The 25,040-nt window shown below is 35.6% G+C and overlaps 1 protein-coding gene across 1 annotated transcript in view; it reads left to right on the top strand.

Annotated features, from left to right (window-relative positions):
• The first annotated feature begins 414 nt into the window (after positions 1-414).
• Positions 415-25,040, top strand: part of LOC123523048 (high affinity cAMP-specific and IBMX-insensitive 3',5'-cyclic phosphodiesterase 8B-like) — a 292,542-nt gene continuing 267,916 nt past the window's right edge. The window contains exon 1 of the mRNA XM_053549385.1: positions 415-929. Within this exon, the coding sequence (XP_053405360.1) occupies positions 858-929 (72 nt within the window). The 5' untranslated portion in view covers positions 415-857. The remainder of the gene's footprint in view (positions 930-25,040) is intronic.

The following is a 25,040-nucleotide window of genomic DNA, read 5'->3' as shown; positions in this document are numbered from 1 at the left end:
TAACACCCTCATGGTTCAATTCCTGCGCATCTGAACCCTGAACCGTGATAAATTAGACAACAAACCACTCGAAGGCCTTGATTATTTGTTAAATAACAAATTTTACACAATGGATGATAATAAAAACATGGATATATAATTTAACAACGTTTGATATGCCATTGTCCGAACGTATCTCAACCAAATGGACTTAATTAAATGAAATAGCGGACGATCCGCCCGGACAACTTGTAAACCTGCTATTAAACGAAAGTGGGAAAAAAGTTTGAATAAAAGCAAACATGATTATCGGTAGGCATAAATTCAGTGAAGTGTGATTAAGATTTGGTTTTAACAGAATATGTAAATATACTTTTATGAATGACGGGATAATATTTCAAGTGTTATATCAATATTATCAGGCGTATTGCTTGTTTTGACGATATATTCATGCCATCAGATGTAGTTACCAAGGAATAGCGCTTTTAAGTACAGGGTCAATGAATTCAAACTAAAAAGGTGTCTACCCGTGACGGTCAACATTTTGGTTGAAAGGATTACATCTCTTCTCTGATTTTTATGTCTTCCGAGAATCTGTACGCAAATAAGGAAGTTAAAATACTTTGCTCAAACTTTGTCGGAAGAGTTATGTTTCTTGGATAATACCATGTTACCACATTTACACATAGTGACAGGTGGTTGGATGTTGTTTAATTTCTAGATTTTATTTTTATCACAAAAATGTGAATTAAGGGATTCAGGGAGTTTTTCTATTTTCTAAGCAAATATTACGAGAAGTGAATAAGTACTTTACGCAAGTTACAAATTTTCGAGCACGTGCTGTGTGTGAAACATTCACTGAGTGGTTGTATATAATAATGTATAGAGAATACAAAACTCGGATAACACAAGAAAACTTTGGAAAAAATAATGGAAACACAAACGAAAAGGTAATATGTTAGTTTTTTTACGATAAGTTAAGTAGTTTGTCGGTTGAGAGTTCTACTACTTGGATGGGTCACTATGCATGTATGGATGCATGAAGAATTTTCATGCATGCATAATACGTGAAGAATTTTCAAGCATGCATGATGCGTAAAAAGTTTTCATATATGTATGGATGCACGAAGAATATTTATTTCCTTTACGCTTGAAACGTTCATCTCTACCTAAATTTTGCGACTTATTACTGAATGTGTTCAGGTTGGCTGTATGCACGTGCACATGTGCCCGAGTAGATATCTCAACCTCAAGATGTAGTTTTTCTTTGATCTTGACGCTTCTCTTACGCTATACACATGTGATTTATAATGCATTGTACCTGAGAAATAGATAGATTTATTCCACTTATCAGATTTATTCCACTTATCTGACATTTGACTTAAATAGCATTTAAATGTATGAAGAATAGAAGCCCCCAATTGTGTTTTATATTTTACAGCTTTAAAAAGAAAAAAAAATAAGCATGCTTCATAGGATATTAAACAACGTTATATACATGTACGTATAACACACCTTTTAGCATGTTGTCCATTATTTTTATTATCATGCTTAGCGGAAGTCTCTAAACTCATAGAATATTCCATACCGCCAAGAAATGCTATACCGAGTGGAATTAGAAAATGAGTTTTACTTTGAAATATCAAAGGATTTAAAAAGAAGAAGCCAAGGTAGATTAACACTGTACTTTTAATCCGAATGGGTTCTGCCAAATCGCAATTAATTCGTTGTGTAAAGAGTGAAGTGTTAATAAGAGGTTAATACACGACTGGATTGTGCCTTCTTGCCATAATGGTACACCTGGAGTCATAATTGTCAGAGGGCTTTAGCACGAAGGCCATTATGAAACTAACTTTAGGTATGTCATTATAGCTAGAAGGCACAACCAGCCGTTAATTGACCTTTTTATTATATACCTTCGCTTCATTTTCATTTTACACATTTGAAAAAAAAAAAAAAACAACTTTTAAGCATCAGTTGTGTTTTCCCCTTAACAATGCCATCAGTATATGAATGTATATCTGAAAATGATTCAGCACCCTTTCACCCGCCATAATGACGTTGCTGCATGACGTCAACGTCAGAACACACTGACGTTCGGGTTACCAGGGGCCGTTAGGTCAGAGACCATCAATTCAAAAAAAGTACAGGAAACACCGAATTATTACGGTGTACCGTTGGAGCCATTGAAATTTCGCCCTTTTGCCCTGTAGTTTGATCAGGGTCAGGGCGATTGCGTGACATTTACGATGCCAATACGCTAAAATATGATTCAATGACTTGATAATTTGATGCGAAAACTAGATATTGACATAGATTTCGCACTTTCCTTCCGCGTTTTCGCACCGTATTAACGCACTATCGTCATTTCGACCAATGGCGATATAACGTGGCGTAAATGTTAAGATAGTAGTTCTGCATTGTAATATCGCATTGAGATCTAGGGCGATATTGCGAAAACACTACAGTGCGAAAATGCAATAGTGCGATACTGTTATCGCGAAAACGCGAAAACATGATGGGAAAAGTGCAATTTTAATATCACGTTTTCGCATTGGATTATATGGGGCCATCGTACTGTAGTTTCGCGTCTTCGTATCGTACTATCGCATTGTATTTTGTGTCTTTGTGTCGTAATATCGCATTGTAGTTCCGCGTCTTCGTATCTTACTATCGCATTGTAGTTTCGCGTCTTCGTGTCGTACTTTCGCATTGTAGTTTCGCGTCTTCGTGTCGTACTTTCGCATTGTAGTTTCGCGTCTTCGTGTCGTACTATCGCATTGTAGTTTCGCGTCTTCGTGTCGTACTATCGCATTATAGTTTCGCGTCTTCGTATCATATCATCGCATTGTGATCGTACTATTGCACTGACACCCTTACCAGTCTGCAGGGCGACGCGATGATACAATGATGGCGGAACACGATTCCCAATTGTCGTGGTGCCGAATCATAAATTGTTTTTGACACAGTTATTTGTTATTTTTTTATTATTTATTAAACAAACTAATATGTATATATTACTGATATTGTGCGTTATATAACTACATTTTTTAAAACTTTTCTTACAATTGTCTGTAAAATATCTAGGTAGACAAATGATAGTTTAACACATGATAGTTGATTAGTGACACTGTCTGGTTTCACGCACCACACATTTCTGAAGTTTTGAATTTTATGCGAGTTTTGAACATAAGTTTCCTTCTACCTGTTTGCTATCACCTTTATATGTACAGAGGAATAAATTTATATAAAAAATGTGTATCGCACAATATTTAGAAGTACATTTGTATTCATACCCTGATTCAAGTCATACCGTGCACATTCAGTTAGAAATGAATCATTTATTGCGTTGAAATATGTTTTGTAAAACTAGAAAAAATCCCTGAGCAACGACACGATTATAGAAGTCTCCGAATATAGAATTGTCACAAGCCAAATACTTGAGCTTGAGCACAGAAACTGTTTCCGAAATGAAGAGACACGGTCTTCACAAAGGTGGAATTTAAAAAGACCAGTATTAAACTATACCGTCTGATGATTTAAACTATCATCTCACAATCGGATTAGGCATGATTACATGAGCCGTGCCACGGGAAAACCAACATAGTGGGTATGCGACCAGCATGGATCCAGACCAGCCTGCGCATCCACGCAGTCTGGTCAGGATCCATGCTGTTCGCTAACAGTTTCTCCAATTCCAATAGGCTTTAAAAGCGAACAGCAAGGAGCCTGACCAGACTGCGCGGATGCGCAGGCTGGTCTGGATCCATGCTGGTCGCATACCCACTATGTTGGTTTTCTCATGGCACGGCTCATATACACCATGCTTCACAGACTTTTAATCAAGGGAAACAACCTGTTTATAGAATGTAAGTTGATGAATGAACTTAATCCTACTCAGGGTATTTCATTGCAATGAAAAAGTAATTTATCTATGTTACCTGCAAAACAGAATAACACAGTCATGTATCGTACATTCTTTATTTTCTCTTATATCTAGGCGCCATACGTTGATGCATATATTTAGGCTGCAGAGACCTTTTGTCTTCCCATTATTAGTTTTATCAACGTAATTCATCTCGTGAAAGTCTTTGGGTTTCAACTTTTAAAGAAAAATCGTCTGTTTGTTGCAGAAAATTTCACCATTTCCCCGGGGCATTATTGGATTTGATCTTTCTTTTCAAAGCAATGACCACTAACAAATAAAATTTCTACCTGCACTAATTATGCATGCTTTTTCCATGTCAGGAGACATGAAACTGCATAGCTTGAAAGAGATGGAAAGTAACTAGTCACCTAAGCCTACAAAAAAGTTTTAGCGAAGTGTACCCCACATTTTTCATAAATATTTCACCCATGATCATTCGTTTTGGATGAAATAGCTCTTTTTCAGAAAATGGGCGTTTCATTATTTTTTTTTTTCAGATTGTGAACTTTTATGCAATTAACCACAGCATATATCTTAAATAAATAGTGCCTACTTGAAGTTTGTATTTGAAGTTCTAATTTCTGTGTGCTTGATACGAGCTTAAGCAAATAGTAAAATCTTCACTAATTATAACTTACTTATTTTTTTTCTGTTACAGCACGATTTGCAAGACTTTTAACAGAATCTATCCTTTATTTTAGCCAAATGGGTCCGGCACATGGGTGGATTTGTTAGAGTGTGGGTGAATTGAGTTAAATGACTTTTTTGTCCCCTAGGGAGTAGTCATAGTAGTATTGGAATTTGATAATTTTACAAAATAAGTCATTAAACTCAAATCACCCACATTTAAACACAATCCACCCATGTGTCGGACCCATTTGGACGTCTGTATATGGACAGAGATATACGAGAGTTGATCAATAAATTCGTGTCACCCACATTTAAACACAATCCATCAATGTGCTGGATCCCTTAGGACGTCAGTATATGAACAGAGATATGCGAGGGTTGATCAATAAATTCGTGTCACCCACATTTAAACACAATCCATCCATGTGCTGGTTCCCTTAGGACGTCAGTATATGAACAGAGATATGCGAGGGTTGATCAATAAATTCGTGTCACCCACATTTAAACACAATCCATCCTTGTGCTGGATCCCTTGGGACGTCAGTATATGAACAGAGATATGCGAGGGTTGATCAATAAATTCGTAACACCCACATTTAAACACAATCCATCCTTGTGCTGGATCCCTTGGGACGTCAGTATATGAACAGAGATATGCGAGGGTTGATCAATAAATTCGTGTCACCCACATTTAAACACAATCTATCCATGTGCTGGATCCCTTGGGACGTCAGTATATGAACAGAGATATGCGAGGGTGTTGATCAATAAATTCGTGTCACCCACATTTAAACACAATCTATCCATGTGCTGGATCCCTTGGGACGTCAGTATATGAACAGAGATATGCGAGGGTTGATCAATAAATTCGTGAACACCGTCGATATCGCAATTACAAATAATGGTACTGCAATGAAATTTCACCATTTTGTACAACAATATAAGACAAACATGCATGCAATTTTCTAACTGATCTTTACTTTGTATATGACGATTATAAATGAGCATAGCAACCCCGTGCAGCTAGACCTTCCCAGCTATGTGTAAATTAGCTAATATATTGCACAAAAATACATAGAATAACCTTCTGAATTACTCTTTTTCTGTTCTTAATTTGAAAGATACCTTCAGATGTTCACAACTGTTAACTTGTAATATTTTGTAATATTGCTTGCTTTTGAATTTCTGCATGTTTTGATAGATGTATAAGTAGCATAAATATCAGAATACCGCAACATTAAAATGATATTCTGGCTCTATAGGATAACATTTACATTTTACCCAGTCAAGACCAACACGCCCTCCTGTTTCAATAACTCGCCTTCCTATTTCGATAGCAAGCATATCAGTAGCGTTGTTAGATTTTGTCACCATATCTAGATAAGAAATATATCTAAATCCAGTTTTAGATTTTACTTACGATTTGACAAATCAAGTTATCTCATAGAATGATATTTATAAGGAAGCGTGAATCCCTGTTGATAGGTTTGAATTATGTACATTTGTAATTTTGCAAACGTTTTTGCTATCCTCCTGATACATTAAAGTGAGATAATCTTTTGACACTTGATGTGAATTAAATAAAAGGAAACGTTCAACACAATGTAACAGATTATAAAAGACATAACATTTACAAACAAATGAAATAGAAATGGTTCAATTCTAAAGTTTGCATTTCATATGACATAACCAAATTCCTTCAGATTTAACAGAAGATAATACATCATTGGCGAATTCATTTCAATAGAATAGAGACTGTAATGCTATAATGCCATAAAACCAGCATTCTATCTTTTAAGTAGTCAGCATTCTCATCCATCAGAGGTTCGTCAAAATCCCGAGACTGGTATGCGAGAATGAGTAGTCAGTGAAATAGGCCAGTTTCATTTTTTTTTCGGAAGGTTCAAGCGTTTCTTTACGTGATAATACTAGTATATCAATTATGCATTAAAGATACCGTGGAACTTTCCTAGTCTGAACCCCTCTTACCCGAAAACCTCTCTAAACCGAACGAATTACTAGTATTTGGCCCGAACTTCTTACTCATTCTTTTAATGCAAAAATACCCCTGTAACCCGAAAATTCCCTTCTCAGAAAATCGGATTTTTATATCAAATTACTGTAAGATTTACCCTTACTAAGGTATTTGTATTCATCAAAACTGATCCCCAAAACATAGCACAAACTGTGATGATAACTTGATACACTTTAGGATTTTACGATGAAATGTGCATATATATATAGTTAAAGTTCTAAATGATGTTATCATATGCTCCAAATAAAGCGGTCTGTACTGATATCCCCGTTTTTCGACAAAAGAGAAGAAATTAGCTCATGAAATCATTTTTTCTCTTGATTTTTATTGTCTAAATTTCATTAGAAAAACAATAGATATGGTTTCCACGTGTCAAATATTGTCACAGAGACGTTGCACTAAAGAATAATGTGTGTATTGTTGACGTGTAAAAATCAAGTTAAGGTTGATGTTAACCTTTAACATGCTGACGGCAAGTGAATCTGCCTTTGCGACTAGTGCAGACCAAGATCAACCAAGATCAATAAATTTTCAGTGAACACCCCTTTGAAAAGTAAATGGTACTGTCCAAATTGGATGATGGACATGTCCATTTTAGAAATTTAGCAGGGTAAAGGTTAAGTGTACAGAATAATTGAAGCGCACATGTATTCTTATAATACGACTTTAATTGATAATCTGATTAGCTCCGGCTGTTAAACTAGTATGTTCAACGAGGGGTATTCTTAATCTTCATGACTTTAATTTAGTAATAAGATTAAGCCCTAGTAGCCTGCACAAGCAATAAGGTCAGCTGAGGATATACATCAGCCGAATATAATTAATATTATATAAACCGACTTAGATGTAGTAATGTTATGTAAACTGACCTTAATTAAGTAATATTATATAAACTGACTTAAATGAAGTAATGTGTAAACCGACCTTAATTAAATCATTTAATTAATCACTAGAGGCAGCCAATAAAATTTAGTATTACCAGCCCATTTTGAAAATTAAGTGTTCCTTTCAGTGTATGTCAGCATACGTTAGACCCTCAGACGATTTTATAACATTTGAAAGTAATCTACGAGGTCACCAGCATTATTCTACAAAATTGCAAAGCACATGTCCGTAAAATGTAATATCGGCACAATACCGTTTGGGAAGAAAGTTCCTTAACCTTTTTTTATAATGCAACTGTTTTGAAATGTACTATACTGACGGTTGTCCACTGTCATACTTGGCGACAAAAAGTCCAATCCGAGACTTAGTGGCGCAATAACGGTCAACGGACGAGAGTGGCCTACAAGGAACAATTTAAGTTTATTATGTAGATAGTGTTAGTGTTCTGAACTGGATAAGACAAAATATTTTTCTCTGTGACATTTTGGAATATGCACAGCGTATGTTTAGTGAAAATGTATAGTGTTCTAGGTATGTGTTTTTTAGATTTACATGTACAGCGAATGTTATAGTCGAACGCATATTCTGTGCCACTTGTTCTGTGTTCTCCTCCCCGTTCCCCCAATTTCAAAATGAATTGTAAGTTAGCAAACGTTATGAAACTTCGCTGAACTTGAAATAGATCTACGCTCAACACGTATTCAATATGTATTCCGCCTATATCGCCTACTCTGCCAGATATATCGCTACATCGCCTACACTGTTATGTATATGGCCTACATCGTTTACACTGCCAGGTATATTGCCTGCATCGCTTACGCTGCTAGTATATCGCCTACATCGTTTACACTGCTAGGTATATCGCCCAAATCACCTACTCTGCCAGGTATATCGCTCGCATCGTTTACACTGCTACGTATATCGCATACGTCGTTTACACTGCTAGGTATATCGCCCTCATCGCTTACTCTGCCAGGTATATCGCCTGCATCGCTTACACTGCTACGTATATCGCTTATATCATTTACTCTGCTAGGTATATCGCCCTCATCGCCTACTCTGCCAGGTATAACGCCTGCATCGCTTACACTGCTACGTATATCACATACATCGTTTATACTGCTAGGTATATTGCCTACATCGTTTACACTACTAGGTATATCGCCTACATCGCCTATACTGCTACGTATATCCCCCACATCGTTTACACTGCTAGATATATCGCCGACATCGTTTACACTGCTAGGTATATCACCTACATCGCTTACAATGCTAGGTCTATCGCCCACATCGCCTACTCTGCCAGGTATATCGCCTGTATCGCCTACACTCCTACGTATATCGCATACGTCGCCTACTCTGCTAAGTATATCGCTTACATCGCCTACACTGCTAGTAGGTTTACCGCCTGCAATGCGATTTTAAAGACTTGATGATTTCATATTACCCGATATGATTTTTGTTTTTGAAACCTCTTTTGATGTCCGCCGTTGTGGTTAGATTATGCCGCGGATATACTGACAGGCGTACTCATCAGTCTGTTTAATTTTTTTTCACTTAATAGGATCAAAATGTCGTTTCATGATCTTTTTGCATTTACAGAATCTTAAATGTTTAAGTAACTACTTTATAGACTACACATAACATTGTCTTAGGTTTTCTGTCTAAAATGTTTGTAGAACATTTTTCTTTTTCCTATTTGATATTAAAGCAAAAGGTTAGATCATACCTTTACATTTGCGGGTGAGTGTTATTTCATAGGGATTAATAGTTCAGAGACGCTATTTATTCACTAAAGATTAAAATGTCAGTGTCAAGAGCAAGTATTGTATTTTTATATGCTTGATTTCAAAGTCATTCTTTCAGACAAGATTAGATAATTAATCAAAATAAATCTGCAAATACAATGCAACAGCCTCACTAAGCATTAACCTGTTACCGCATATTTAACCTTCCTAAATACGTCAGAATTTGTGCAAAGGGGTGATTTTTGTCGTCATTTCGGATAATTGGTTTGCCTTATCGTAGGAAGTTGTCATGATGGAAGCGGTCTTGGTAAATGCTGATCATTTCGGGCACTGGTTGATTTAAAATCTGCGACGTTAAGTTAAAGGGTCATCCTGTAGAATTGATATTTCCTTGAAAGTCCTAAAAAGTCGACACTAAAACCAAATCGGTTCCCTGTGAAAATAAATTCTGTCAGATTGTATACTTTGAATAACGTAATGACTAGTATACAGTCACAGGCACATTTTGTCTGAAAAATCATGCATTTTCAGAATGAGATTCCATGTAATATCTCATCGCATGACTACGTTATCCTGTCGCTGCCATTGCTGTATTCAACAAAGTCGGCTTTTTCTTCGTCCGGACATTGACATGTCCGCTTTTCCACATCGTAATTTAGAACTTTCAAAACCTTAGTTTGAATTTCTAAACACCGATACTGTTTGGACGTTTAAACACCGATGATTCGACTTTTCATGTTAGCAAACTGAATAGATGTTTTCGTATAAATATGGTTTCAGAAGATTTTCATCAAGGACATACTGAATTATTCATAGGGTTAGCTTATACTTTAGTATAGCATTTGAATTATGTTAGATTATTTTCACAATTGCTCCTATTCATGCATATCCTGTATTTGAACGAGCGAAAGTAATGGTTCAGCGGCAAGAAGCCGGACTAGAAAGACTGGGGTCGATATGTTGATCTAGTCTTTCGGATGCTATTTAATCCGAGACCCATATATTGATGAGTTACACACTGCACGTGAAAAGAACTAGGGGATGCCTGGTATAACTGTTTACAGTATAGAGTTTGTTTCAAAATGCATAAATATAAACAGTCAGCTTACGTATATTTCAGTACTTCTGTTCTCCAAAATGAAAGTCGATTTAAATTCACTTGACACCTGCACTAAACTTTTCAAACTACTGCGGCTTACATTAAATCAAAATGTAACATATCTAGTCATTTGCGGGTATCTGCTCTGAAATTTACCAAATACATTCACCCTTTATATTCAAAAACCAAGCAGACAGATGCAAAACTTCAGGGTCATAGAACACTTATATTCTTCATGTTAGATAATTATCATCATAGAAATCGTGGGAGACGCCTTCGAATTTTCTCCCGCAGGAAAACTGTCATATGTATGAAAGTACTCTGATGTTAGGAGATCAGACGCCAAAACACTTGTATTAGGATGCAGTAAATTACAATTTTCGTTCTTTTCAGAGACTGATTCCTTAGAAATCTACTTTGAGTGGCTGGAATGTCATTGTATATACAAATCACTGTATTAGATATACATGTATATCATTTATAACAACAACAACAACAACAACAATAATAATAATAATAATGATAATAATATTATATGATTTCGTCTTAGCCCTTTTCATGCTGGACACGACTCGAAGTTGATTCTGCCTTTGCGACCAGTGTAGATCTTGATCAGCCTGCACATCCGTGCAGTCTGATCAAGATATGCACTCCTCGCCATTCAGTCAGTATTTTTTGGTAAGCACCCCTTTGAACAGTCAATGGTACTGTCTAAGTTGAAAGATGGACAAGTTCATTATAGAAATTTAGCAGGGTAAGGGTTAAAATGGTCAATGTTCGCAAAAATTTGCATTATCCCTAAGAGTCCACTAAGACAGATTTTATCAACATGCCAAATAATCGTTTTACGACAACTAATACCTGTTGTTAAGTATGTTTTAAGGCAGCTTATGACACTTTGTAACCTTTTATCCGTATATACCAATATACCAAGGTCTAAAATACCAGCAGAATACCTAACAACTCTGGACTAACTGCAGATCTTTTTATTTTCTGAAAGATAAATTGCCTTATATGAAAATTTAAAGAACTTGTTGTTTAGATATCTGTTTCCAAAACATGTAGTAGATAACAATTACTGTTTCTTTAAATATGAAGAGAAGTAAAACAGTTTCGTTAGAGACAGTTTCTCTGAAAATCTAGCCGTGTCTGTTGTATAGAGAAAACATAACTTATGCCTGTAATTGCTTTTATTTTCTAGTCTTTGAAAAAAAAAATCTTTATTTCATTAGTTGTTTTTATCACGACATATCAAAACCGAGTGTTCGACTCCCCAGTATGGTGCATGAAGTTATTACTTCAGTACAGACAAACCCAAGCTTCTTAAAAGTTTCATGAAGTTCGTCATTGTACAATTGTATACTCGCAAGCATTGATCACCATAAATTTAGATATAGTAGTGTTTGACAATGTTATCTTTTAAGTTCGATTTACATGATATCCAGTGATTCTAGACATATTTAACATAGACGTTTTACTAACTAAGAATTTACTCCGACAAATCATGTTTCGAAGTACGAAAGCACACACACACACACACACACACACACAAAGTCTAGACATTGATTTCCTAGACAAACGATCAGTACTTTACGAAAGGTTGCAAGGAGCGACAACTCTTGCCTCAGTTAAGAATTTATGCATCCATCTTCTTTAAAGGGGTGCAAGTGTAGTACATATTATTTTATTTACTATAACAATACATGTTCTTCCACTGTAATAAAGTAGTACCTGTTCTTATATTGTAATAAATTAGTACATGCTCTTTTCTTGTATTATAATATTACATGCTTTTCTCTTGTACAAATGTAGTACATGTTCTTTTATTGTTCTAGCGTAGCACATACTCTTCTCTTGTAATTTTTGGTTAGAGTAGTACATGTTCCGTTATTGAACTATAGTAGTACATGTTCTTTTATTGTTCCAGAGCAGTACATGTTCTTATTTTGCTATAACTTTATAATAGTACTAGTTCTTCTATTGTACAATAGTAGTGAATGTTCTTATAGTGTACTACAGTAGAGTCTGTTTTTATTGTGCTTTAGTGCTGTAATTATACATAGAGGATATTACATGAGTGACTTTTTATACTGAATTTATTAAACGAGTTGAATAAAATAATAAAATGCGAGGCTCTGCCGAACATTATATCAATTTTATTCAACGAGTTTAATAAATTCAACGTGGAAGGACACAAATGTAATATTCTTTCTTTTCCTGCTGAAACATCAAGATTTATTACACTAGTGCATTATCAAATTTATTTAATGGCTTTATTTCATTCCCACGACGTCAAACATGTGATATAATTACGCTGTTCTATTGTACTATTGTATTACATGTTCTTTTTATTGTACTATAGTATTGTAGTAGCATATGGTCTTCTATTATACTATAGGTTGCACATGCTCTTGTAGTGTACTAAAGTAGTACATACTTTTTTATCATATACTGGAGAAGTGGAGGACATATTGTGTACATCAAACCTAAATTACTTTCATAACGGTATATTGATATTTTATTACATAGTTACACTGGTACCGGAAACGTCAATATTTTTCTATACACTGACGCGGAATTTCATATCGGGTGCGTGACATAATTCAGTATGTGTTGTTGCACTATTTTTTTCTATTTAGTTCAGTATTGTGAATCCTATTCAGACTTTTGAACATATTTATGATATTTACATAATATTTACACGTGTAGATGCGTACGTAATAAAAAGGTTTTTATCTTTGCATCGGGAAATATGCACTCGTTCTTCAGCGGAAGAATATTGCGCTCCTAAAGAACTCGTGCATATTTCCCGATACAAAGCTAATAACCTATAAGTATAATGCTTATTTTAAACATTACGTGTGGTGGGGCTTAGTATTTTTTGCGAAAGAATGAGTTTTAATTAAAAACCATTGTGTGGTTATCTCTTTATAAAGATTTACAAGAATGAAATCGAGGTTAAACAGATGTTACATGCTGCTTAATACCGACTTGTTATTGAACATAAATCCACCATTCATCAAGAAGATACATGGAAAGTTTGTAAATAATAGCACTTCATTCACCTTATAATACTCAAATGGGTTCTTGTGTAAATATATCAACTTGATGTACAGAAAAGTGTTAAATAGCAGAATAATATATTCGTCGAAAGCATTAAACTCAATAGTTTATGAAAAAAGATCTAATACGCTTTTTCTTAGTTTAAGCAAAACCTATTTCTCGCTATATATTATTTAACACAGTTATATTTTCATTTTTTTGACGTTTTAGCACAGAAAATAATTATGTGTTGAATAAATTACCAGTCATTAGCACAAATTATGGTCCGAAGTTTAATATAACATAATTATGTCCTTTTTTATTCAACAATTTATACATTCCTTACAGACTCGGCCTGGAAATAATGTTACATTGGAATATTGAGAGTGATATTATGTTTAAGTAACGCGTTATGAAGTGTAAATGTGCAATTTCTCAGACTGATGGGAGTAGAATTACGTGAAATGACAATGGATTTGGATCTGTAATATCACCTGAGGACTTTCAACTAATTTATAGACGTCTATAATCTGGAACACAAACGTAATTACAATCTGAGTATCAGTTAAAAACATAAAGTTTATAGAATGAATTTCCCGTAGTTTTGCATGTATTTCTTTTATTACCATGAATAGTTTTCCAGTGTGCTGTTAAAGCTAATGAACCATTAAATGTTCTGGAACAATAGCATTTATCTAGCAAGAATCCTTCGAGATTAGGAAATTTTTAAAGATTGAATGTTAGTGTGATTAAATCGATATAAATCACATTGCAAATCCAATTATCACGGTAACTAGCGATTCTTGGATGATTTGCAGAAAGTCCAAAAGTGGGTGATATAATTTGCGTGTTGAATTAAAACAAAACATGCGTCTATATTTAGTAACATTTAAAAAAGGGTAGAGATCGTAATGTTTATGAATTCATATCTTTGCACCATTTGATTTTGTCAAAAGTTTCATTAAAGAAATAAATCTATTTTTCAAAGCGCATGCACCATTTGATTTTGTCAAAAGTTTCATTAAAGATATAAATCTATTTTTCAAAGCGCATGCGAACTGGGCGGCGAATCGATAAATAGCACTAGCAATTCATTGTTAATTTGTAAATCATATTCACTACGTCAGTCTTCGTAGAATTTATAAAAATCGAAATAAATAAGCAGTTTCCTTTTCAAAGCGTGTATATTTAAGACTGTAATTTCATTGTGATTTTTCCCTACGAAAATTCATGTTTAGGATGTTTGTATCTTTCTATACAACGAGGCACTGGTAACCAAAACGGCGAATTTTCTTTTTGAACACCCCTCGTAATTAGCACTTATGAAAGATTTCATTTTCTGCAAGCCTTAACCCTTAGCCTGATGGCGGCATATGATTCTATCTTTGCGACCAGTGCAGACCAAGATCAGCCTGCACATCCGTGCAGTCTGATCATGGTCTGCACTGTTCGCTATTCAGTCAGTAAATTTTCAGTGAAAACCCCTTTGAGTAATAAGTGGTACTGTCCAAATTGAAAGATGGACCAGTCCATTATAGAAATATAGCAGGTTAAGGGTTAAACATTGAGTTTGATTAACAAGGTGTGTTGAACTAAATACATGATCGTCGCCTTGATCCGTGTCTGTAAATCCTATCTAATTGCAACTATGGTGATTTTAGAACACATTCATTTGCAGTCAGCTAACGAAGGACTTACCTAACGGATTCACTATTCAAATGACTCAGTCTTCAGTGTGTTGCAGTACTGAACAGAAATTATTTCGAGAAATCACCGTATGCTGAACAAAAAAGTTCACGTGTTTTCTGCTCAAGTTAGCAAAGTAGGTAATGACGTCATTGGGCTGATAAAGCTGAGTTCTTTTACAAAAATGTTTGAGAATCCCTGTAATTGAACAGTGGCAGCGTGATAACATGATTACGGGATTTATTAATTCAGGATCAAAATATTTTGTGTTGTACATAATGATGCGTTATGTGCTTCTATATCTCTGTAAATGATTAGTGCGCTTCGTCGTCTGCTGTCAGACTGCCGCTGAGAGGCAATTCTTCAAAGCAAACTATTTTTAAGTATGAAGAGGAAGGGGGCGGGATTGTAAGAGTGCACTTATTTTGTAATAACTTCACACCGACACAGTTATACTATTAGTTCATATGGCGAGATTCCAGCTTTTGATGGCTTAGGAAGACTCCAGGTACCCCTCTGTGGTTTATTTCAGGCACTTGCTGGCAGCTAGATAGAACCTCGTACCTTCTAAAAACCAGCTTGATAAATTCCTTACATTCTACAACCCAAGCGAGCCCACAACGATGAGGAGGAAGTGAGTGGGGTTGGGTTAGCATTAGTACTGCTTAATCGTTAAATTCAAACATATTGTGGACGAAAGGGAAGATGACTATCTATCGAAAGAAAGTTTGCAGGTCTGATTATGCTTTTAAAAGGAACTTGTAAAATAGTGAATCTGACTGCTAATTACCCTATTAGCCGCTTACCAAATCTCATTTGTGCTGCTATAATATATTTCCATTAAGTTGACCATTTCGCCCGTTACACTCTGTGGCAACGTTAAATGTCGCAACGCCTCTAAATGTCGCAACCAGCGTTAAATGTCGCAAGGTTGACGTTAAATGTCGCAACCACCGCTAAATGTCGCAAAATCGTCTGCCGCTAAATGTCGCACCTTAAACGTTAAATGTCGCAAAAATTTGCTCACCTTTATATGTCGCAACACCAACGCTAAATGTCGCACAGCATAATAAGGTAAGTTAAACAGTCTTCACAATTTAGAGATAAGACTGGGTAATTCATGCTTGATTTGGGAAGGGCTGAATTGACCTTTCAGTCTAATCTGCACGTTTGCTTTCCAGTGGTTCCGCAACATACATACGTTATATATTTTATATCTAAAGGTTTAAGCACTAACGTGGTACTCGCCACAGTACTAGTTTATTTCAGGTCTAAACTATGTAATTCTATGGAGTCCTGTTTAGCTCATGAGACATTCAGCTCGCGCTCCGTATTGTCGCGCGTTGTATGGCATGTCTTTAGTCGACCTGAATTTCGTTACACAACAGGCAGGGGGCCAGAAATTGTTGATGGAGGATTAGAGTGGGGGTGGGGGAGCGGGAGGGGGGGGGGGCACCAGTTTTAAACAAAAGCGTCACCGGCGACGTGCGGTAGGTATGGGGTTCCTCTGTCCGTATTTGTGGGATAGTTTTTATATACAGGTATGAAATGTTTGCCTGTGGTGAATTTTTGTCTATTTTTTAGGTACGTACTAGAGGGGCACTCCCCTTATTTTAGGTGGTTAGGGTCTTTTCCCATTGACAGTTTTGAGAAACAAGTATGGAATGCTGGACTTTAATTGCATTTTTTGTTCAAAATTTCGATGTATGGGAGGGGTTATCCCTGTCATTTTCGAGGGTTCGGGGTCTCTCCCCGGGAAAGTTTGAAAAATATGTATAAAATGGTTGCCTCTGGTGCATTTTTTTTTTCTTCTTAATTTTAAGGTACTGGAGGGGTACTCACCTCCCCCCACACACACCCCATTTTAAGGGGTCAACGGTTCTTCCCCCTGGTGAATTTTGAAATATAAGTATAAACGCCTCAGGGGCGTTTTGGGTCTACATTTTGAGAAAATATTATTTCCAAAATAGTTGGGTGCAACTTTGATGAATATAAGTCAATAGTAAGCCAACAAGGGTGGGGTTTGGGTGGGTGGGGGGGGATCGGCTCGGGCAACAATCCAGGCCTGTTACACAACAGGATGTTCAACTACGCGACACGAAGTCTGTGTTTTGTACCAGCTATAGAAAACGAAGATTTTCTATTAATCAGTCATGGGTTCTATTTCTTTGTTTGGAGGTTTACATTTAAAGTCATAAGGTAACTATCAAGCTTCAATGGCCGAGAAAGATCCTATGTGGCCCTCTGTACATTCTTTCAGGTAAAGCGGGAATTTTGATATTATTTTACTTTAGTCTCTTAAAATTGTTTGGTTTAGTCTCATTCCCCTCATTATCTTACTTTTCCGCCTACCCACACATACAACACCCCCCCCCCCCCCCCCCCCCCCCCCTCTTCAAAAATGTAAATATTTATATTTTCTATTAATTATCTTGGTGATGTGTGTCACACCCAACTTTTTATTCTTAGGCGTCTTATCAAGCCATCCGCAGCGGGGTGCGAGAACAGCCGCCGCAGAGACAGACCTATGATTCACATTGAAATATAGAAGGATTAAATTTTGTTTCGACCATTCTTATTTTCAGTTTATATATCTAATTTTATCACTGTTCCCACCATAAAATTCATTTTCTTATCTTTCCACTGGTGTATTTTTATTAATATAACACTATTTCTTCTTGCTTCCAATTTCATTTGAAATCAGCCATAGTATTTCCCTATCTAACCTAGTATATGAAATGCAAGCAAAAACTCGTTTTGCGCTAAACTTTAAAGGACATTTAATACTGTTTCTCCTCTGAAACAAATTTTATCACTGTTATGACGTGAAATTATAACAAACAAAAAAAAAATGATGATACAAAAATATTTAAAGTAATTCAATGGCATCTTGCTTCCATTTGCATTTAAAAAACGGCTAAAACTGCATTTTAGCCATTCTGTCCATAATGTTGTGTCTTCGATTTCTGTGTCGTTATTCACCCCGTTCCCCACCCATACCCAACCCCAACAAACAACACTATATTTGTATTACATGAACCTGTTAATTTTTCTTCCCTCAAAAAAGTAAATATACACAAAGAATTGATAATCATAGTGTCAAATTGGAAGTGCGACATTTAGCGTTGGTGTTGCGACATATAACGGTGGGCAAATTTTTGCGACATTTAACGTTAAAGGTGCGACATTTAGCGGCAGACGATTTTGCGACATTTAGCGGTGGTTGCGACATTTAACGTCAACCTAGCGACATTTAACGGTGGTTGCGACATTGAGCGGCGTTGCGACATTTAACGTTGCCACACACTCAATAACTATCAGCCGCTTACCAAATCTCATTTGCGCTGCCGTGATATCTTTCCATTAAATTTACCGTTTTGCCCGTCACACCTAATTGTCCTTGACATCATTTAGTCGTCCGTCCGCCAGAGTCAGCTACAAAGGGTGGTAGTCGTCAGAGTAACAAAATACACTCGTTTGAATTTTTGGATGACTGCCTGTGTAAAAACACTCATTTTATATGTTGGCGTTTTCCTTGTTCAGTCCGTAAGTTCAGTGTATGTGTTTTATTGTCAAAGACCCACTTCCGTGTCCCGTCAATACATAGCGGGCATCCGTGTCATAAGCACACATTTCTAGTTTAATAAACTATTACTTAAAAGTCAAGATGTAAATTGTCGAGCTCCGCAGGATTATTTTATTACATTACATTATACCAGAAATTGACTTGCACAGTTTTGATTTCGAATTTTTGACGTTTTAGCCCAGTGATCAAGTGTTGAATAAATTACCGATCATGTAGCACAAACTATGGTCCGCCTATTTATATGCGAAGTCATATAATGTAATAATTCGTAATAATTAACTATAAAATATGTATTTTATTCAGCAATTCATAGATTCCTTACAGACTCGGCCTGGAAATAATGTTACATTGGAATATTGAGAGTAATATGTTTCAGTCTCGCGTTATGAAGTTTATTGTAGTAATGCATGTAAATGCGCAATTTCCCTGACTGATGGGAGTAGAATTACGTGAAATGACAATGGGTTTGGATCTATAATGTCTCCTGAGGACTTTCAACTAATTTATAGATGTCTATTATCTGTACACAAACGTAATTACAATCTGAGTATCAGTTAAAAACATAAAGTTTATAGAACGATTTTCCCATAGTTTTGCATGTATTTCTGTTATTACCATAAATAGTTTTCCAATGTGCTGTTAAAGCTAATACATTCGAAGCATCGAACCATAAAATGTTCTGGAACAATAGCGTTTAGCTAGTAAGAATCCTTCGAGATTATGAGATTTTTAAAGATTGAATGTTATTAGCGTGATTAAACCGATATAAACTAACGATTCTTGGATGATTTGCAGAAAGTCCAAAAGTGGGTGATATAATTTGCGTGTTGAATTAAAACAAAACATGCGTATATTTAGTAACATTTAAAAAAGGGTAGATATCGTAATGTTTATGAATTCATATCTTTGCACCATTTGATTTTGTCAAAACATTCATTTAATAAAGAAATATATTTATTTTCCAAAGAACATGCGAACTGAGCGACGAATCGATAAATAACGCTAGCGATTCATAGTTTATTTGTAAAACATATTCACTACGTCAGTCTTCGTAGAATTCAAAGAATCGAAATAAATAAGCTGTTTTCTTTTCAAACGTGTAGTTATGACTGTAATTTTATTATGATTTTTCCCTACGAAAATTCATGTTTAGGATGTTTGTATCTTTCTATACAACGAGGCACTGGTAACCAACATTTAGCGTAAATGACGTCGATTTTTTAACATCCCTCGTAATTAGCACTTATGAAAAATTTCTATTTCTGCAAGCCTCAACACTTGAGTACAACTTAATTAACAAGGTGTGTTGAACTAATTACATGATCGTCGCCTTGATCCGTGTCTGTAGATACTGTCTAATTGCAACGATGGTGATTTTACAACTCATTCATTTGCAGTCAACTACTGAAGGACTTAGCTAACGGATTCACTATTTAAATGACTCAGCAGTCAGTGTGTTGCAGTACTGAACAGAAATTATTTCGAAAAATCACCGTATGCCGAAAAAAATGTTCACGTGTTTTCTGCTCAAGTTAGCAAAGTAGGTAATGCCGTCATTGGGTTGATAAAGCTGAGTTCTTTTACAAAAATGTCTCAGAATCCCTGTAATTGAACAGTGGCAGCGTGATATCATGATAACGAGATTTATTAATTCTGGGTCAAAATATCTTGTGTTGTACATAATGGTACGCTTCGTCGTCTGCTGTCAGACTGCTGCTGAGAGGCAGTTCTTCAAAGCAATTTCTTTTAAGTATGAAGAGAAGGGCGCGGGATTGTAAGAGTGCACATAATCTCGAAGGATTCTTACTAGCTAAACGCTATTGTTTCGGAACATTTAATGGTTCGATGCTTCGAATGAACACAATGGAAAACTATTTATGGTAACATAAAAATACATGCAAAATTGTGGGAAATTCCTTCTATAAACTTTCTGTTTTTAACTTCTACTCAGATTGTAATTACGTTTGTGTTCAGATAATAGACATCTATAAATTAGGAGGCATTATAGAGCCTAACCCATTATCATTTCACGCAATTCTACTCCAGTCAGTCAGAGAAATTGTACATTTACATGCATTGCTATAATAAATTTCATAACAATAGGCTAAAACATATTATTCACAATGTTCCAATGTAACATTATTTCCAGGCCGAGTCTGTAAGGAATAATGATTTCTTATATAAATAGGCGAACTATAGTTTGTGCTATATGATCGGTAATTTATTCAACACTTGTTCACTGGGCTAAAACGTCAAAAATTCGAAAATAAAACTGTGCAAATTAATTTCCGATGTAATGTAATAAAATAATTCTTCGGACCTCGGGCAACAATTTTGACTATTGACTGGCAAATCATTCAATAAATGTATAATATTATAACAAAAAAGACCTTTCACGTTTAATTTTAATAATGTAAATCTTAACTTTTAAGTAATAGTTTATGAAACCAGAAATGTATTCTTATGACACAGATGTCCACTATGTGATGCCCTGTATTGACACTTTGACAATAAAATTACGGAATGAACAAGGAAAACGCTGACATATAAAATAAGTTTGTCTTATTACTCTGACGACTACCACAATTTTGTTTGTAACCGACTTTTGCGGATTGACTACTAAATAATGTCAAAGACAATTGGATGTGACGGGAAAAACGGGCGAAATGGTCAACTTAATGGAAATATATCATAGCAGCACAAATGAGATTTGCTAAGCGGCTAATAGGGTAAAGAGCAGTCAGATTCACTATTTTACAAGTACTTTTTAAAAGCATAGTCAGACCCTATAGATAGTCATCTTTCCCTTCGTCCACAATATGTTTGAATTTAACGACTAAGCTGTACTAATGCTAACCCAACCCCACCCCCTCCCTCATCATCGTTGTGGGCTCGCTTGGGTTGTAGAATGTAAGGAATTTATCAAGCTGGTTTGTGGAAGTTCCTTGGTTCTACCTAGCTGCCAGCCAGTGCCTGAAATAAACCACAGAGGGGTACCTGGATTCTTCCTAAACCATCAAAAGCTGGAATGTCGCCATATGAACTACTAGTATAACTGTGTCGATGTGAAGTTATTACAAAATAAGTGCACCCTTACAATCCCGCCCCCTTCCACTTCATACTTAAAAGAAATTGCTTTGAAGAATTGCCTCTCAGCGGCAGTCTGACAGCAGACGACGAAGCGTACAAATCATTTACAGAGAGATAGAAACACATAACGCATCATTATGTATAACACAAAATATTTTGATCCAGAATTAATAAATCTCGTAATCATAGGATCATGCTGCTACTGTTCAATTACATGGATTCTGAGACATTTTTGTAAAAGAACTCAGCTTTATCAGCCCAATGACGTCATTACCTACTTTGCTAACTTCAGCAGAAAATACGTGAATTTTTTACGGTGATTTCGAAAACAAATAATTTCTCTTCAGTATACTGCAACACACAAAATACTGAGTCATTGTTGTTTTTACGATCTGTATCTGTTAGCTAAGTCCTTCATTAGTTTACTGCAAATGAATGTGTTCTATAATCACCATAGCTGCAATTAGATAGGATCTACAGACACGGATCAATGCGGCGATCTTGTAATTAGTTCAGCACACCTTGTTTAATCAAGTTGTACTCAATGTTTTAGGCTTGCAGGAAATCTAAACGTTCATAAATGCTAATTACAGGTGATGTTAGAAAAGAAAAGTCGTCGCCATGTACTCTAAAGTTTAATATCTGGTAGTAGAAAAAAGTACAAAAACATGAACAGGGATTTTCGTAGGGGAAAAAATCGGAAAGAAAATAAAACACAGTCATAAATACACGTTTGAAAAGAAAACTGCTGATTTATTTCGATTTATAGAAATTCTACGAAAAGTGAAGTAGAAATTAACAATGAATCGCTAGTCGCCGCTGACATTTTATCGTTCAGTTGAGCACTGGAAAAATGATCTTGACAAAATCAAATAATGCAAAGATATTCATTAACATTACGACCTCTACCTATTTTTGAAAAGTTACTTAATACAGATGCATACTTCGTTGTTATTCAGTTAGGTTTGTAGAAAATGAATTTTTTCATAAGTGCTGATTACGAGGGATGTTTAAAATTCGACGATCATTTACGTTAAATTTTGGTTACCAGTGCCTCGTTGTATAGAAAGATACAAACATCCTTAACATGAATTTTCGTGGGGAAAAATCATAATGAACTCACAGTCATAAATACACGTTTTGAAAAGAAAACTGCTTATTTATTTCGATTTTTATAAATTCTACGAAGACTGACGTAGTGAATATGATTTACAAATTAACAATGAATCGCTAGATCTATTTATCGATTCGCCGCTCAGTTCGCATGTGCTTTGGAAAATAAATATATTTCTTTATTAAATGAAAGTTTTGACAAAATCAAATGGTGTAAAGATATGAATTCATAAACATTACGATCTCTACCCTTTTTTAAATGTTACTAGATATAGACGCATGTTTTGTTTTAATCAACACGCAAATTATATCACCCACTTTTGGACTTTCTGCAAATCATCCAAGAATCGCTAGTTAACGTGATACTTGGATTTGCTATATAGTTTATATCGGTTTAATCACGCTAATAACATTCAATCTTTAAAAATCTCATAATCTCGAAGGATTCTTACTAGCTAAACGCTATTGTTCCAGAACATTTTATGGTTCGATGCTTCGAATGTATTAGCTTGAACAGCACATTGGAAAACTATTTATGGTAATAAAAGAAATACATGCAAACCTACGGGAAATTCGTTCTATAAACTTTATGTTTTTAACTGATACTCAGATTGCAATTACGTTTGTGTTCAGATAATAGACATCTATAAATTAGTTGAAAGTCCTCGGGAGACATTATAGATCCAAATCTATTGTCATTTCACGTAATTCTACTCCCATCAGTCAGGGAAATTGCACATTTACATGCATTACTACAATAAACTTCATAACGCGAGACTGAGACATATTACTCTCAATGTTCCAATGTATCATTATTTCCAGGCCGAGTCTGTAAGGAATCTATGAATTGCTGAATAAAATACATATTTTATAGTTAATTATTACGAATTATTACATTACATGACTTCGCATATAAATGGGCGGACCATAGTTTGTGCTATATGATCGGTAATTTATTCAACACTTGTTCACTGGGCTAAAACGTTAAAAATTTGAAAATAAAACAGTGCAAATTAATTTCCGATGTAATGTTATAAAATCATAAATCCTTTGGAGCTCGGGCAACAGTTTTGACTATTGACTCGCAACTTGTCATTCAACAAGTGAATTGTGTTATAACAAAAGATTTTTTCACGTTTAATTTCGACAATTAAGTAATAGTTTATTGAACTAGAAATGCGTGCTGTCGGGACACGGAAGTGGTAAATTGACAATAAAACAAATACTGAACTTACGGACTGAACAAGGAAAACGCCAACATATAAAATGAGTGTTTTTACACAGAAAGTCATCCAAAACTTCAAACAGGTTTGTCTAGTTACTCTGACGACTATCACCCCTTGTTTGCAGCTGACTCTGGCGGACGGACGACTAAATAATGTCAAGGACAATTAGGTGTGACGGGCAAAACGGTAAATTTAATGGAAAAATATCACGGCAGCACAAATGAGATTTGGTAAGCGGCTGATAGGTTATTGGGTGTAACGGCCTAAATGGTCAACTTCATGGAAATACATTACAGCAGCACAAATGATATTTGGTAAGCGACTAATAGGGTAATGAGCAGTCAGATTCGCTATTTTACAAGTACTTTTTAAAATCATAGTAACACCTGCAAACTTTCTTTCTGTAGATAGTCATCTTCACCTACTTCCATAATATGTTTGAATTATGCGACTATCCGACTCGTGCAAATCCACTTCCCGAAGAGAAGTGACCGCTGTGAGGAGCTTGCTACTTCCCACTCCATCCCTCCGAATAACTTGCCCTCATCGTTGTGGGCTCGTAATATCGGTTGAGTTGTTTAATGTAAGGAATTTATCAAGCTGGTTTGTGGAAGGTCCGTTGTTCTACCTAGCTAGTGCCAAAAATAAAGCTCGGAGGGGTACATTAGGTCCTCCTAAGTCACCAATAGCTGGAATGTCGCCATATGAACTACTTATATAACTATGTCGGTGTAAAGTTATTACAAAATAAGTGCACTCTTACAATCCCACCCCTTCCTCTTCATACTTAGAACAAATTGCTTTGAAGAATTGCCTCTCAGCAGCAGTCTGACAGCAGACGACGAAGCGTACTAATCATTTACAGAGAGATAGAAACACATAACGCATCATTATGTATAACACAAAATATTTTGATCCAGAATTAATAAATCTCGTAATCATATGATCATGCTGCTACTGTTCAATTACAGGGATTCTCAAACATTTTTGTAA

The sequence above is a fragment of the Mercenaria mercenaria genome, chromosome 8, assembly GCF_021730395.1.
Source record: "Mercenaria mercenaria strain notata chromosome 8, MADL_Memer_1, whole genome shotgun sequence".
NCBI classification, from domain to species: domain Eukaryota; kingdom Metazoa; phylum Mollusca; class Bivalvia; order Venerida; family Veneridae; genus Mercenaria; species Mercenaria mercenaria.
The sequence above is the reverse complement of the archived record's forward strand: the minus strand, read 5'-3'. Positions and strand labels throughout refer to the sequence as shown.